Raw genomic sequence first — 15,691 nt, 5'->3', positions numbered from 1 at the left:
GGATTGGGTAGTGGAGTCTACATTTCGGTGGTTCTCGTTGCCACGCCATTTTCTTTCCAACATTTCTATCAGAAGTCCAAACATGAGCACGTGTTGCCATTCCGATCTTGCAATTCCTTAGTCTGTGCGTTGATGCAGTTGTTCATCAGGAGCTAAGTCGATCGATAACTTATTCAAGGTTTCTTTTCATTTTACATTAGTTAATCAAGAAGTTCTTTCAAATGGCACGCAAAGAGCTAATTTAGTTATTTGCACAAAACCTTTCGGAAATGTTTATAAAAGAACTATTTTAAACAAAGATTTTCGCTTTGCATTAACCAATAGACTCCATTATGTAATTTGAATTCTTAGAGAAACTGGAACGACCTTAGATTTCTGTTTTAAAAGCTACTTTTAAAAATATACATTTATCTGGATTATCGTAATATCGTTACATAATATATTAGTGTGGATCAAAGTCAGTTAACTACGTTGCGTTCCAAGTACACTCGTGAATACATTGTATATATAGGTGTCAATTCTCTCTTTACACTGGTTAACTGATTTTTCGACACCTTATTGAAAATGCAGCTATAATAATATACAGTATTATAGCCATGCTTAACTGTGAATAGCACTTTACAGTTAAGTATGGTATATAGCTGCTTTATAATAAGATAAGATGTTGAAAACGATGTTTATAAGTTTTTCCTATCTTACCTAACTGATCGGTACTTAATGGTACCATAGAGCTTATAAATAATACTTTATCACGAATACAAGTTTAAAATTGATTAAAATGTTTCTGCTCCTAACACAATGAAGTGCTATAAATTAAGACACAATAAAGATGAGGAAACCCGCCAAGTGTCTTAATTTATTTACAACAGAAGTTAAATAGTTTAAACATATCTTATAATTTCTAATAAATGTTCTATACATAGTATTGTCTACTTCGTAATGAACAGGGAACTGTTTTCTCCACGTATGTAGATTATTGAATATCGGCTCCACTCTTATTCTGAGAGAAACTATAGTTTTCTTCTTTAAAATTTGAATTACAAACCAATATACATATCTATTAATACTCTCGGTTCCATTTTATATTTAATTATAAGTATCGAGCCCAAATTATAGGATCATTTGCTTCTTACCAAACTATTTTAAACGTTGGAAAGTTAAAATGCGTTTTCGTCAATTTACTAAGCAGGTGACTAAAGAGACAGTAAAGGCTGCACTCTGGAGGACCCTGAATCGAATCCAGGTGAGCAATTCAGGAAATTTTTATAGGCAGTCGAGCCCAGTCTTCACCATTATGCCATTCTGAAGGGACCGTATATAGTTTTGACCGAATTGAATCCCGGACAAAACTATATACGCCAGGCTCTTTACTCGTCACCCGATTGCTCGTTTTGGCTCGACGTGATAATGTAAGAGGGCCATAGAAAAGGACCTTCTTACGGCATTGCCTATACAACAGACTTTGAAAATGCCTTTTGTATTTTTTTTTCATAATATCAGAACAAAGAAGTAATGTCATATAAAGGTAGCATAATTTAGTGTTCTTCTCCGGAAATTAATGGACAATTGTACATAAATTTATGAAAAATTATTTGCGAGTGATTTTTTTCTTTCGTGAGAAAAAGAATTTTATATTATGAAAATACTTAAAACAATTCCATAAATCAGTATTGTCACAAGTATTCTTGGCAGTCTGTCTCTGCTAACAATTGCTTTTCTTTCCCAAGTATATTATTAACAATTATGCTATTTTAACATTTTTCTCCGTATATCATTAAGATAGATCATTATGAGATAGATTGTATTGATGAGATAGATCATTGAAAATAGGAATGCCTAAACAAGATTTATTAATAGATCCATCTAATGAAATCGAATTCACGGGTAAGCATGGAGTAGGATAACTTTACAATCAACATATGACTGTAAATTTGTTTTTCAGGTCCTTTCGACGAAATTTCGATATCTGAATTAATTCTCACCAACGTAACTAAGAAAAGAATTTATTTTAAAATAAAGACTAATCAACCCAATAAATACTCCATTCGTCCTCCTAAAGGAACAATAGCTCCCGATGAAATAATTATCGTCTTAAGTAGGACATGTTTTACAGATATTTTTACAAAAACAGAATTTCGTGCCAATCTTTGATATGTGGATTTAACAAATCGCACTTTATCTTAATCAATTTTTAGTTGCAAATTTCTGTAAAAGAATGCTTTAAAAAATTTCGCTCTGTTCATTGGTTAAGAGTCAACTGCGTAACAATGACTTATTTCACATAATGTGTTTGGTTGCGTTCAATCGAATATCTCTTTGACCAATTGTGATACAGTTAATATCTTGTCATTTACGTCGTCTTGGCACCATTTTTGGTTTAAATCCAATAACAATAAGAACATATATTATTTTAATGCACTAACATTTTAACTTTTAATTAAAACTTAAAATTTAATCTTTTTCTACGCTACAATGGCAAAACCGGGTGTTGAGAGATAGTGCCCGTTATATCCCTTCGACATATCCATGAATATTTTTGAGTTAACCAAGACTCGAACTTGCATCCATTATGCGGTATCAGCCTTAATTAACTAATAGTGTCTGTTCTATTTGAGGGATGTGACCGAAAAATTACAACAAAAACTGTGTTTAGATCTTTGTTTTTTTAATAAATGAGTGCTCTGTTAAATCCCTTACACTAGGATATAAAGAACTTTATATCATTTTCAGTTTCTCTTCTTCCGAATAAGTATGACCCCAAAGAGAAAGGAAGACATAAAATAATGGTTCAGTACATGGATGCTCCACTTCACGAAGCTAGTCCAGTTGAATCTGTAAGATTCAAAGTAAAAGAATATATCACAATTTACAATAAATTAAATATTTCTCTAATTTCAGTGGGAAAATGTTGGTGTTAATGATATTACGGAGAGAAAATTGAAATGCGTATTTCACGACGATGTCGACCAGGTAAACTATTCACAATATCCAAAAATAAATCGCATAGTTATGAGTTTTCAACTTTATAATGCATTTTTAGATTTCATTCTCGGATCTCTCTTTCGCTTCGACACTTCATCAATTGTCCTTTCACGTAAGTATCTTAAATATAATCTTTGATAAAAGCATAAAATGTGCGATGAGTAGGCTCGAGACATTAGGCAAAAGCTTAAGGTCTGGTGCTTTTAGAGGTAAATATACTCTTCTTGATTCTTTTCTTGGCTTGTACTTGGACTCTAGTGTATAATCCTAGATCTTGTATAATTACTTGAATTATACGAGTATTGCTTTTACATTTTATTAGCCTGGTTGAGGCCGAAGTTTTAAACGCGAAAACGTGTACGTGGGACGTTCGGCGCCGCTTTCCCGTAAGCTTAGAAGTTTGACAATGGTGTTTGGATAGTCGGTGGAATTCGGCTCGACATTACAAACTCCATTGTCAAACTTTTAGGCTTGCGGGAAAGGGGCGCCGAACGTCCGACGTACACGTTTTCGCGTTTAAAACTTCGGCCTCAATCTCGCTATTAACTTAACGTATACGTTACTGGTCATTAAAATGTAACGCTGAAAAAGGCGCGCCATATTTTACCAAAATTTTCAGACTGGATAAGTCGTTGCAGGATGTAAAAGTGATTAAAAGCGCAGCACATATAGTGTGTGTTAAATTCCCTGGGTTCTTCCACAAAAAGCAGAGACCGTAAAGGGCAAGCAGGTTCCCAGAACTTCATTGAGTGGCAGTTCACGCCCTTAAGAGTATTGTAGTTTATTCTTACGAACCAAACAGGACCCGGCGAAGAAGACGTTCAGATCCATAAGTACAGCTTTCGGACTTTGAAAGGAGGAGAATTGTGGGAATATAGAGAGGAGAACATCCGGGACATCGGCATTCGTGTTAGAATAAATGCGAACGTAGGCATTGTATGGCATCGGTAAGTAAGAAAAGGGTCGAACCCGTCAACGCCCTAACGCACAAAGGGAGAGCAAACATGACTGATAAACCGAACAGGCACATCACGGATTCTTGCCAAACAATGTGGGGTTTACACACATCAACGAGTGTTCATACGCATTGTCAGATGTCATTTGCAGCAGTGGATCTTTTCGCTCGACGCCAGAAATGGTCCTACATACAGGCGAAAAAAGGTGACGCCTAGATCCTTGCGCATTCGGAGCCATCGCAAATTTTATATATTTTAGTATTTAAATTATCATATTGGTAATTATTGAAAATAAAATTGTGTTTTACTGTTTGTTTCTATATTTAAAATGTTCATATTATTGCAGACTAAATAAATCTTCCCTCTGAGTCTTTTAATAGACTCAAAAATTAATTTTGACTAAGGTCTCGAAAATACCAGGGTCACCTTTGCTCGCTACCTTTGCTTCAACTACTGTTAACCCTCGATCACAGGCATCTATAATTGTAATGGTTTTAAGAATGTCGCTAATGGCAGGATGACTGGCATCGCATCGTGTGTTTGGACAAGTCCCGGTTCAATTAACTGCGCCATGATGAACAGATTCGTGTAAGGGTCATCGCAGCGGAGGGTCCCTGGAGACATTTACTTTACAGTTCCATTCTAATTCAACTCCAGATGATGTGGTGTGGATGCCATTGGGTTATACTTCCGTTTTCATTTTTCCGTGGTCAAGGTACCAGAAATGCATTTATATGCATTTCTGGTACCTTGACTGGCCAGCCATACAACAGAGAGACTTGGAACATGAACTTTTGCAAAGATTATTTGCAGAAGTTCTCTATCATCATGTTCTAACTAGGCAATGCTTGATCACAGGTGGCACAAAAAGATCTACAATTCGTAGATGATTGCCCCGTGCCACTTCTTCGCTGGTCTTTACGTTCATCGGATTTATCCCACATAGAGCAAGGTCTCACGAATAGCTCGCGAGAGTCCAGCAGTACAGTAGACCCCCCTATAACACGGATTCCTATAGTTCGGATTCCTATATCACGGCGAAAAAATTGCGACAGTATTCGCACAAACATGCTAAAAAAAACTCTTATAATTCGGTAAAACGTCATCGCCGACTCGTGTCGCGACAGGATTGGTCGAATCTGGACCAATAGTGGACGGGCAGACGAATTACTTTCCTGCCGTCCAGCGCCACGCTACGGAGAGTTTAGGCGGGTAAGTTGAGTTTACTATCGTCTGTACAGTATATAAATTAGGTACTTAAATTAAACAAAATTAACAAGTTAATTAATAAATTAATATTAATATTAAATATCAATAAAATTAATAAATTAAACAGAAGTTTAATAGGTAGAAAATATGTAATGATAAATTTTTATACATTTCTTGTGAAAAAAACATCTCTTATTCAACGGCCATAAAAATTATTTTTATTAATGATGTCTTCAAAGTTCAGCGAATTTTTCGCAGAAAAATAACTTATCAGAAAACTTTCGTCATTCGGGACATTCCAATTTTCAACGCTGACTCAGCGCTGATCTCAACATTCGTTAAAAGTCGTTCCTTTTTTCAATGTTGAAGTGGCGCTGTTGTCAGTGCTGTCTCAACACACTCAGCACTCAACAGATATGGTGACTGCTACTTTCCAATGAATTGTGGGTAATTGGTAAGACATTTGAATGGAATCCATCTTGCTGAGAATGGAATTATGGGAACTAAGCACTTCGTACTCGAGTTGGAACGTCGTTGATAACGTCAAATTGTTGACTTCAACATTCAACACTCGCGTTGAAAATTGGAATGTCCCGATTGCTTAAGCTTGTTTTCGTCGCGGAACGGCGCTCCGCGACGAAAACAAGCTTAAGCAATGACGTCGTCGAACGGTACACACTCGGTAAGTAATCCTACAATTTTTTGTTTATAGCATAGTTTATACGGATTATTCCCAAAAAATTATACGTATTTTGGAAATGTTGAGTCAAATTAGTCTAGAATCGATTAATTTTATGGAAGAAAACCTTTCAAAGAGCCATAGTCCCTAAACTGCACACGTGTCGGGCTGTGATTGGCTCATGTATTTAAGTGACTCGTACAACACGGAAATCACATAACACGGAACGTATCTACCGTGTTATAGGGGGGTCGACTGTAGTTACTATGAGGCGGCCGGATGACTGCTCTAGGGGACCCGGGTTCGAATACGAACGGGTCGAAAAATCCCCTGGAATTTTTCGGGGGATGGTCCGTTCGGATATGTCGGGCTCCGTCCCACACTACCCGGCAGCCCCATTGTGGGCCTGGCCGAACCCATAATGGGCTTGCTAAAAAAGGCCTCTTAGTACCCACAGGGCGGAAAGAGTTAAAAAAAAAAAGTAGTTACTATGAATGAACTTTGCGAGATCGAACTACTAATCGTGTATGGCATATATCATAAGTAATCTGCCATAAAATATCCTTTTACATCTCGCGTCTTTCATAGTGTAGTTTTAATGAGTAGTTTTAATAGCGATTCCAGGAATCCACATTTGCCTAGAGCCTTGTACAAGCTTCTGCTACTGCTTTCAATAATAGGTTAAATATGTATAATTTCAGACCATCAGCTTTCCACATTTAGAAGTATCGTGTGGACAAACTTTAGAAACAAAAATCGCCCCGTGTAGACCACCACAAAATAAAGAGGTAAACTCGATTTTCTAACAAACTAAATTACATGGTAAAACTAAATTGTAGTACCGTCTATATCTTTCGTTACTGTCCTTGGCAGCACAAATATAAAGATTTTAATAAGAGTTACAATGGAAGTATAATGACTCCAAATCAGGTAAAAATTTTGTATATTTAAATAAAAAAAAGTCAATGAATACTTTCAGAATTTCAATTTTCTTTTATTTGGATTTTAGGAACAGGAGAACAGTAACTTCTCATGGAAATTTTGTTTCGGTTTATTTATTTTGTACTTGTTGAATGAAAGCTTAAAAAATTGACAAAATATTTAAAATAAATTCCTATATAAAATAACGTACAGCAGAAAAATCTTGTGAATATCTTCCATTTAAATCACACTGCCATTTTCTAAAATTTCGTTTGCGGTTCTCGTGTCTCTTACAATTATATCCAGTAAAGTATCGACTTGTAACAAGAATTACAATTAAGGCTGTAGCCTCTTTGGTTATATACGAAATTTCCAGCAGATGGGTTAAAAATTTATTGCTATTTCCATGAAAAAATCCAAAAATTCTTGAAAACGGAAGTAGATAGAACAAAACAAGTTTTTGCGTTAGAATCCTATTTAATTCTTCTATTTACACACGGCTCAAAATTTCGAACCTTATGTAAATAACGTTCTCAACATTTTTGGTAAAGGATTTTCCTCAGAAAAAATGCATGGCTTAAAATATATATATATTTTAATAATAAAAAAAGACAAGAATCAACTAACGATTTTGACAAATCATTTTTTAAACTAATGATTAATAGTTTTTTTGGCAAAACGTGTCAAAATGTAAGAAAGCATATTAACTTAAAAGCAGCTACGACATTAAATCAATATCGTAGATATCTATCTAAACCATCTGTAGAAAATTTTCAAATTATAAATGATAATCTCACAATTTTTAAAAAACTTAATTTAACTTTAGACAAACCAATTTATATAGGTTTTTGCGTATTAGAATTAAGCAAATTACACATATATGAAACGTTTTATAAAATATTTAAAAACAGGTATGGGGAAAATGTACATTTATTATATATACTGACACAGATTCTCTAACACTTCAAATTTATACAAACGATGTTTACGAGGATTTTAAATCGTTCCCCGATATTTTTGATTTTAGTAACTATCCTAAAACTCACAAATTATATAATGAAACAAACAAAAATAAATTAGGATATTTTAGAGATGAAATTCTGTCAAAAACCAATAATTGAATTTTGCTCCCTAAAACCAAAAATGTATTCTTATATTTTTGATAAACAAAATAAAAAAACTGCTAAGGGGGTTAAAAAATCTGTTGTAAAAACATTTAATCATGATAAATATAAAGAAGTTTTACTGAACACAGAGTTATTAAGACATCAACAATATGGAATTAAAAGCAAAAATCATGTAGTAACAACATATCTACAAAATAAAATTTCTCTTTCTCCATTTTACAATAAAAAATTCATTTTAGGTAATGGAATAGATGTAGTGTCATTTGGCCACTACAATTTCTACTTTTAATTCTTGCAGATAATCTGATATCATCATCTTCGCAATATGGCTTTTTGTTAGTATATAAAACAAAACGTTCTTATGTAATACATAGCGTTTGTAGTAAAACTTATCCTTGTTTAAAACAAACACATAATAAAGCAGCATTGTTAAAATTGCCAAATAATAAAACATATGAATGTAAATTTTTCATAATAAATGATAAAATAACATTACCGATATTCAACGAATCTTTTATAAAATGTGATTGCATAAAATGTAATAAATAAATATTTTATTTTCTAGAATTTGTATATTTTAAAAAGTTATCTGAAAATGTAAAAATTCCGAAAAAGGCTTCTACGGGAGCAGCCGGATATGATATATTTTGTGTTAATGGATTTGAACTTAATCCGAATGAACAAAAAGTAATATTTACGGATCTGGCTATAGAAATACCGAATAACTGTTATGCTAGAATTGCTCCAAAATCTTCTTTATCTCTAAATAACATTATAATCAATGCGAGAGTCATTGATTGTGACTATCGTGGAAACATTGGAGTCTTAATGTATAATTTTGGACCAAAACTTATTATTTTTGAACCTGGAACGCCCATCGCACAATTAATTTTCGAAAAAATTATGCATCCGACTTTTTTAGAAACATTAGACATCACTGACAGAGATGAAAAAGGCTTTGGAGAATGTACCGAAATTGCCTTTTCTCAAAAAGAAGGTTTGGGAGACTGATACGAAAATTAACTTGTCTGTACTCAATTATTATTTTTATATGTACATCACTATTATTTTGTATATGTACTCAACTATTATTTTGTATATTTACTCATGTATTATATATGTACTCATGTATTCAATTTTAAATCTGTATTCAAATAAACAAATATTATAAAAGAATTGTTTATTTCTTTTTAGATAATTCACAACCCTCCATCGACTGGGAAACTTTCTCGCTAGTAGAAGAAAGTACTATTCGTCGTTTTAAAAATTATGTTGATTGGAATATCGTCAGTCAACAACGCGATTTATCTCATACATCTATTTCAGAATTTGCGGATAAGTTAAATTGGGAATACATATGGAAAAATTACAAATTCTCCATCCCGTTTATCATACAACATATTGATTATGCGAAATGGGACTTAATTTGCCAATACCAGCAATTAAATGAACAATTCCTAACTGATTTTTTGGACCATCTTGATTGGAATAAAGTTGCAGAATTTCAAACTCTTTCGGACGATTTTATTGTTATCTTCATGCATCACTTTGATAATGAAAAAATTTTAAAATACCAACAATTAAAAACAAAGACTTTACGCGAGTTAAAAGATTATCTAGACTGGGATGTTGTTTCTCGCTACCAAAATCTTGACGAACAATTTATCGACGATTTCCAAAATCAACTTTCTTGGTGTAACATTATAAAATATCAAAAATTAGATGGAGATTATATCGTTCGCAATCGCGAAAATATATTGCTGGTCTTACTTGCAGAAATAAACTGTTTTAATATATTTATTAAGTGTACTATAAACACTTAAACAAACTGTATTCATGTAATGCGAAAGTAAAAAGATTTCTGTGTTATATTATTTCAAATTACCACTCACTTTGAAAAAAATTTATAATAAAACTTCTTATTGAAAATCAGAGTTATTTGTCCATTCAACACTCAGAACAAATTATTATTAAAACAACTTAATATTATGAGTGCAACTTATTTCATATTTTAAATTTACTTGAATAGCAACAGCATCCTCAACTTCAAGATGATATTGCAAATCTTAACTTACTCGCCAAATTATTTCCTTTGAGTAAAAATTACTTTTGTGATTAGAAAAATTATTTCAGTGTTATATTACTTCGAGAGAAATTTATAATAAAACTTCTTACTAAAACATTAATTTATTATTAAAAATTAATTTTGTGATTAGTGTGATTAAAACAAATTTTATCAATGCAACTTAATATTATTTCATATTTTAAAATTTACTTGAGTAAAAATTAATTTTGTGATTAGTGTGATTAAAACAAATTTTATCTTAACTTAATTTTAACTTAATATTATTTCATATTTTAAAATTTACTTGAGTAAAAATTAATTTTGTGATTAGTGCCACCCAAACCACTACTACTAATAACAACTTGCATAATGTGAACTATTCCCATTTAATGCTTTGAAGACAGCTGCGTTTTGATTTTGAAAAGTGAAGTTGTATTGTTATTTCCTTAGCGACAAGATATGAGTAGTAAGAATAAAAGATAAGTGGAGTAATGAAAAGATAAGTAAATTTCGAGAAATTTGTTTATCTATATGATGTTTTATGGAACCATCTTCCATCCACAACTTCTAACTCCAATTAGTCATACTTTCGCTCTAATACCAATACCGAAGAGAATGATGTGATTCAGGTTGCTTGGAAAAGGCTATTCAATATGAATAAATATGTATACTGCAGTTTTAAATAACGCTACAAATACAGATGTTGTTTTTCACAAATAACGAATTTGTGAAAAACAACATCTGTATTTGTGGCGTTATTTAATACTGATGTACAGACATTCATAATCTTGAATAGATTATGAATGTCTGTACATCATCAGATTGGCGTACAGACATTCTTAAGTGATTTTTGTATACTTCTCTATTTTCTGAAGCCACTTCTTTTAACGGAGTCGCAGGAGCACCGAGGCGATTTCTTCTGCTATTCCACTTTCTCGCCCATATTGAGTGTTTCCCATTACCGTAATTTTCCAAGATTTTCAATAATTCGTTTACAATTTCAGTTGCTATTACGGAGATTCCAGCACGCACTAGCCCATTTGACTCCATTTTAAATATATACTTGATACTTGCTTTTAAAGTATAAACATAAACTTGAATTCAAGTACTTTTACTAATGTGAACGAGGCTTAAGAGATGAAAATCGGTTTTAATCTTATAAAGACTCCGTGTGAACCCATAGCGGTTTTACCCATAGCTCTGTGAGTTATCAAGTAATCCCAGAGAATCTCCAGTTTAAAAAAGTGGCCTTTTAATTAATGCGCAAAGAGTGGAGAGTTAAAAAAGGAATCTCCTCCAAATAAAGCACAAACATAATCAAAGAAGGAGCTAGAAAGTAGCTTTATCATTTACATTAAATAAAAGAGCGCAAAACTCCAAAATGAAACAATTACAATTATAGAATGAATACCAGCCGGATACCTAGGCAGAAAAGATGTTTATCTTCCGCTGTGGAAGACCTGAGATTGATCCCCAGGCATTTTCTTTATGGTTGATCTCATCTGGACGTTGCAATCTGTTCCCGTTGTAATCTGGACCCAATTCCACGATCGGATTAAAAAAAGGGCTCTTTTAATGACTACAAAATAAATTTTAAAAAGAAATCCAAATAAACTTCAATATAATAAGCAGTAACCTCAAAAGAAAGGTCGCCTCCGTGCTTGTTAAATTGTAGACTGTCAACTGGAGCGAACGACGGATGATTAACGGAAGCAAAGTACAGTAGAGCGTCGTTTATCCGAATCAATTGGGGACTGGGGTTGTTCGGATAACTTATTTTTCGGATAACCAATTATGTACGACAAAATATATTAATTTATCCCGTGTTGAAATTTTTCTCCGTTGCGTGTCGCTTCGCGTTGAATTTTCGTCGATATTAAGCCTAACGAAGGCTATTGTATCGTTAAAAATTATTTTAACGATACAATATATTTATTTTGTACAAACAAAATAAATATATTGAAAAATATAAAAACAATAAAAAATTATACTTCAGAAGTTAATTTATATCAAAAACATAAAATATTTGAGTAGCCGAAGACATAGCCAAAGATTACAGCGCCACAGCACTGGCGAAAATTTAAATTTGTCGACTGGAATTTCTTCGGATAACCGACCTCCGGATAAACGACGCTCTACTGTATTTTATCTTTGTTAATTTAAATGTTGCAATTTTATATTTGTTTATGCAAATAAATGTAAAATAATTCAATATAATAGCTACAGTAATTCTTCCTGACTCCTGGGACACTAAGAGAGCCAAAGCCGTAATGGACACGAAAAAAAGTCAAGCCCACAATGGAAACAGCTGCGTGATGCGAAACGAGTGTATTCGAGCCAAATTACCTATGAAAATTCTAGATGCCATTTTGCCTCTCTAGGAGATTTGAGTTGTAGTCGGAACGGGCACAAATCTGTGTTTTTCGAAAGACAACGAATGAGACAAATAAGAATGCCCAAAGCGGCATTCAGGTGCCTTTACGTTTTCTACAACACTAAAATGAAATATTTTATTGTAATTCACACTGCGTTTAAATGTGACTGCGAACCTGGTTTATAGACTAAACAATTACTAAATCTTTAATTTTACGTCATTTCGATTGCTTCCTTGTTTTGGACCAATTAACCAACGACAAAATCTACCTAAAGCGAAACTTTCACTATTTATTATGCTCTATAAATCGTTTAAATTTTTAAACCCCTATGTGTTTACGGTGCTAAGAAAAATTGAGTAAATAAATTAAATTATAGTTGAAGCACATTCGGTGCCAAAATATGTTAATGATATTCGGCATGTCGCCTTTGATCTTGAATTAGAATCCCGGTTCATTTAACACGAAAAAGAATTCGAATCCAGATTCATGTAATGCTATATAAATATTGCCTAATGGCGTCTATAATCTAAATATTTTATAAAAACAAAATATTAATATAAAAAAAATTATGGAAAATTTTAGGAATGATACATTTCAAGCTAAGAATTTATTTAATTTAGTTATAAATATATAATTTTATTTAAAACACAAAAATTATTAAAAATAAAATGTTAATAATGTAACATACTTATAATTAATTATTTTAATTAAAAATATGATTATAACTTTCAAAATTGTAATTAAATATTTAACCATAATCAACACTACCTTACCGAAAAAACAAAAATAAGTTTTGCCGTCAGAGGGAGTTTTGTAAATAAACGAAGTTTGATTTTCGACAAGAGCTTATTTTATTTTGTTTCGAGTTTCAGTATTATAATCGTTTTTTTATAAAAAGCTGGAAATATAATAAAAACGATTTATCACTCTAATTCGATTAATCGACAAGAATATAAACTGGTAAATATTTCATTTTTGATACTTTCTAACATCATTACTTGTAAATGATTTGGTATTTTAGAATTTCAACTTTAGTAATTATCACCATCAAAGTTTTTAAATACATTTACAAATCGATTATCTCATTAATATTTTTCCTTAATTAAATTTACAAGAACTATATTCAATTTAATAAACAGTCATTCAGATTGAGTAATTGATAATATACTTCTTTTATTTTCACTTTTACATTATTAGCACATATGTACAGTACACTTATAAATAAGTCACCTAAAGATAACTTCTATCATTAGATTCCGCACCAAGGCACACTTCTACATGTGAAGCATGTACCACGTTTTCTTACCTCTCCCGAAAAGTTTGTTTTTTGGCATTTATGGCATCATATATATAATGGATTACTATACATATCATAAATTGATATGTATAGTAATCCATTATATATATGATGCCATAAATGCCAAAAAACAAACTTTTCGGGAGAGGTAAGAAAACGTGGTACTGTTCGGTTAATGGGACGCAGGCCTATATGTATGGCAACGGGTAAGATTTGAGCTCTGAATGAGGGGTTTTGCACCATCTTAGAATTGTTGATGCTTTTCCAGATATTCATCTTCAAAGTTCAGTTTTTAACAAATATCAGTCTTGTTTGTTGAATTTTTCCATCCAGTCAGTCTACTGATTTTTTTACATGCTTCACATGTAGAAGTGTGCCTTGGTGCGAGTGAGCCCCACACTCCCTTAAAACTATATAACATTGACAGGTACTGAACAAATAGTCGAGTGGGCTGCTTGAAGCTAGCACGGTCATGTGGGCTTAATTGTTAAATGCAATAGTCTTCTGGTGCCCCATTAACCAAAAAGAACCAAAAAAACTTTTTCTAGTGAATGAATTCATTTCAATTTTTCAATAAAATGGTAAAAACTCGCTAGGTTACAAATTCTCTGGAAGATCAAAATGATGTAAGCTGTAACATTTTAAGCACTGAAAGACGTAACTTGCACTTTGGTGCTTTAAACATTGTGGTGTAACATAAATTCAACTTCAAAGTATAGCCACTTACAGTGCCACTATCACCACAATATTTTTTTGCAGCAGAAAACATTGCATTTATAATTCAATTCTTCAATTAAATGTATTTACAGGAAAATGGCATTTACAATGTTATGACATTGCTCACTTCATATATGCAAATACGAAGAGTACATAAGTATATTAATATGGCTCTATAATAAGCCATTGGCTGCATTCAGTAGACTTGGCAGTTCTGATTGAGCAGAGACAATGTGTTCTAATTATGTCTTTGCTCAATCGTTGCCTGGTAGAGCAGCTTTAATACAGCTGGATAAGTAAGCCAATGGCATTGTTTGTTTCAAATGAAACGGGCTATGTCATTGGTTTGCTTATCCAGTTGCATTAAGTCTCTTTACGAGGCTTTAACACAGCTGATAAACAATGAATTATAAGTTGATGCTATAGTATGGTGCTATAGTAGATTCTGCTCATTTCCACGAACTTGAAAACATTTGATGAAGTAAATTAAATTCATTTTTTTAAAGTTTTGTTGGCATATATTAGTTTTTAGCTGTTAATAACTAATATACACCTTTATATGTGTAAATAATATTTATTTCACTTGCTATATGGACCGTGCCATCTTTGATCAGTTATAGCTACTTAAAGGTAGTGTAAATGAAGTCTACTATTAAATTTGATGGCAACACACTCACAAGTTTCAAAATAGAGAGTATTCAACAGAAAAGTACTCATTTTTTCTGGAAATGTTGAGTCTGTTCAATGCAGCCAATGGTCTGTTTCTGTAAGATATGGATTCAGATTGGATCTGAACACTAATTTAGCTTGGATTGTTCTCCTTGTGGTGCATTTCTTGTCTTTTTCCATGCAAGCAGTGATATACTGCTAACAAAAAAGGTACCAGAATGCTACTTAGTATGGAAAATAACATTAATGTGCATAATATAATTTTTATTTCAAGAGTTTCACAAACAAAACCAAAAATACATAAACTACAGTCAATCAAGTACAGTGGAACCTCGGTATACGACCTTAATCCGTTCCCGATGTTTCGACTTATACTGAATTGGACGTATACCAAACCAACCTTTCCCATAAGAAGTAATGTAAAAATGATTAATCCGTTCTAGTGTAAAAAAATGGCTGGCTTTAAACACCTTGCTTTCCTGGCTAGTTCCTGCTTGATTTTTCGTGAGATCAGCGTGTATCATTTTAGCTTTCTCGCAAATAATTGCTTCCGATACGCTGTCTCCAGCACTGTTTTTCAGTTATCCAAAGCAAAAGCAATTTCTCGACATGATCTGATGTCTTCGATCTCTGTTTAGAAATTGATTTAACCCCTTTCGCAACGTTAGCAGATTTAATAATGTCTTTATTTTTC

At 32.6% G+C, this 15,691-nt stretch overlaps 2 protein-coding genes across 5 annotated transcripts in view; both read left to right on the top strand.

Moving 5' to 3' along the window:
* Positions 1 to 1,684: 1,684 nt before the first annotated feature.
* Positions 1,685 to 7,131, top strand: LOC111631828 (vesicle-associated membrane protein/synaptobrevin-binding protein-like). 4 transcript variants are annotated; one of them, XR_002757766.1, is made up of 8 exons: positions 1,685 to 1,884; positions 1,943 to 2,095; positions 2,731 to 2,834; positions 2,899 to 2,970; positions 3,041 to 3,094; positions 4,285 to 4,423; positions 6,528 to 6,614; positions 6,700 to 6,749. XR_002757766.1 is itself a non-coding variant. In XM_023376145.1 (8 exons), exons 1-8 carry the CDS (start codon positions 1,833 to 1,835, stop codon positions 6,917 to 6,919), a joined length of 645 nt encoding a protein of 214 aa, XP_023231913.1. In that variant the 5' UTR covers positions 1,685 to 1,832; the 3' UTR covers positions 6,920 to 7,131. The 4 variants fall into 4 exon arrangements, 3 of the variants coding, with proteins under 3 accessions (XP_023231913.1, XP_023231912.1, XP_023231914.1); XM_023376145.1 differs by lacking the exon at positions 4,285 to 4,423 and adding an exon at positions 6,836 to 7,131 and having other exon boundaries at positions 2,731 to 2,816; positions 6,700 to 6,756; XM_023376144.1 differs by lacking the exon at positions 4,285 to 4,423 and adding an exon at positions 6,836 to 7,131 and having other exon boundaries at positions 6,700 to 6,756.
* A 5,987-nt stretch (positions 7,132 to 13,118) lies between these two features.
* Positions 13,119 to 15,691, top strand: part of LOC111631826 (mRNA export factor-like) — a 21,034-nt gene continuing 18,461 nt past the window's right edge. The window contains exon 1 of the mRNA XM_023376143.1: positions 13,119 to 13,274. The gene's annotated coding sequence lies outside the window, so the exon portion shown is untranslated. The remainder of the gene's footprint in view (positions 13,275 to 15,691) is intronic.

The sequence above is a fragment of the Centruroides sculpturatus genome, unplaced genomic scaffold, assembly GCF_000671375.1.
Source record: "Centruroides sculpturatus isolate CEXI.00-Female unplaced genomic scaffold, Cexi_2.0 scaffold180, whole genome shotgun sequence".
NCBI lineage: Eukaryota > Metazoa > Arthropoda > Arachnida > Scorpiones > Buthidae > Centruroides > Centruroides sculpturatus.
The sequence above is the reverse complement of the archived record's forward strand: the minus strand, read 5'-3'. Positions and strand labels throughout refer to the sequence as shown.

What these genes read in the sequence shown, in the direction of transcription:
- LOC111631828 (XM_023376144.1), top strand. Translation starts at nt 1,833, where the DNA reads ATGCCTAAACAAGATTTATTAATAGATCCATCTAATGAAATCGAATTC. An exon ending in TTCACGACGATGTCGACCAG is followed by an intron (nt 2,971 to 3,040) that starts GTAAACTATTCA and finishes ATGCATTTTTAG; the next exon opens with ATTTCATTCTCGGATCTCTC. An exon ending in TTCATCAATTGTCCTTTCAC is followed by an intron (nt 3,095 to 6,527) that starts GTAAGTATCTTA and finishes GTATAATTTCAG; the next exon opens with ACCATCAGCTTTCCACATTT.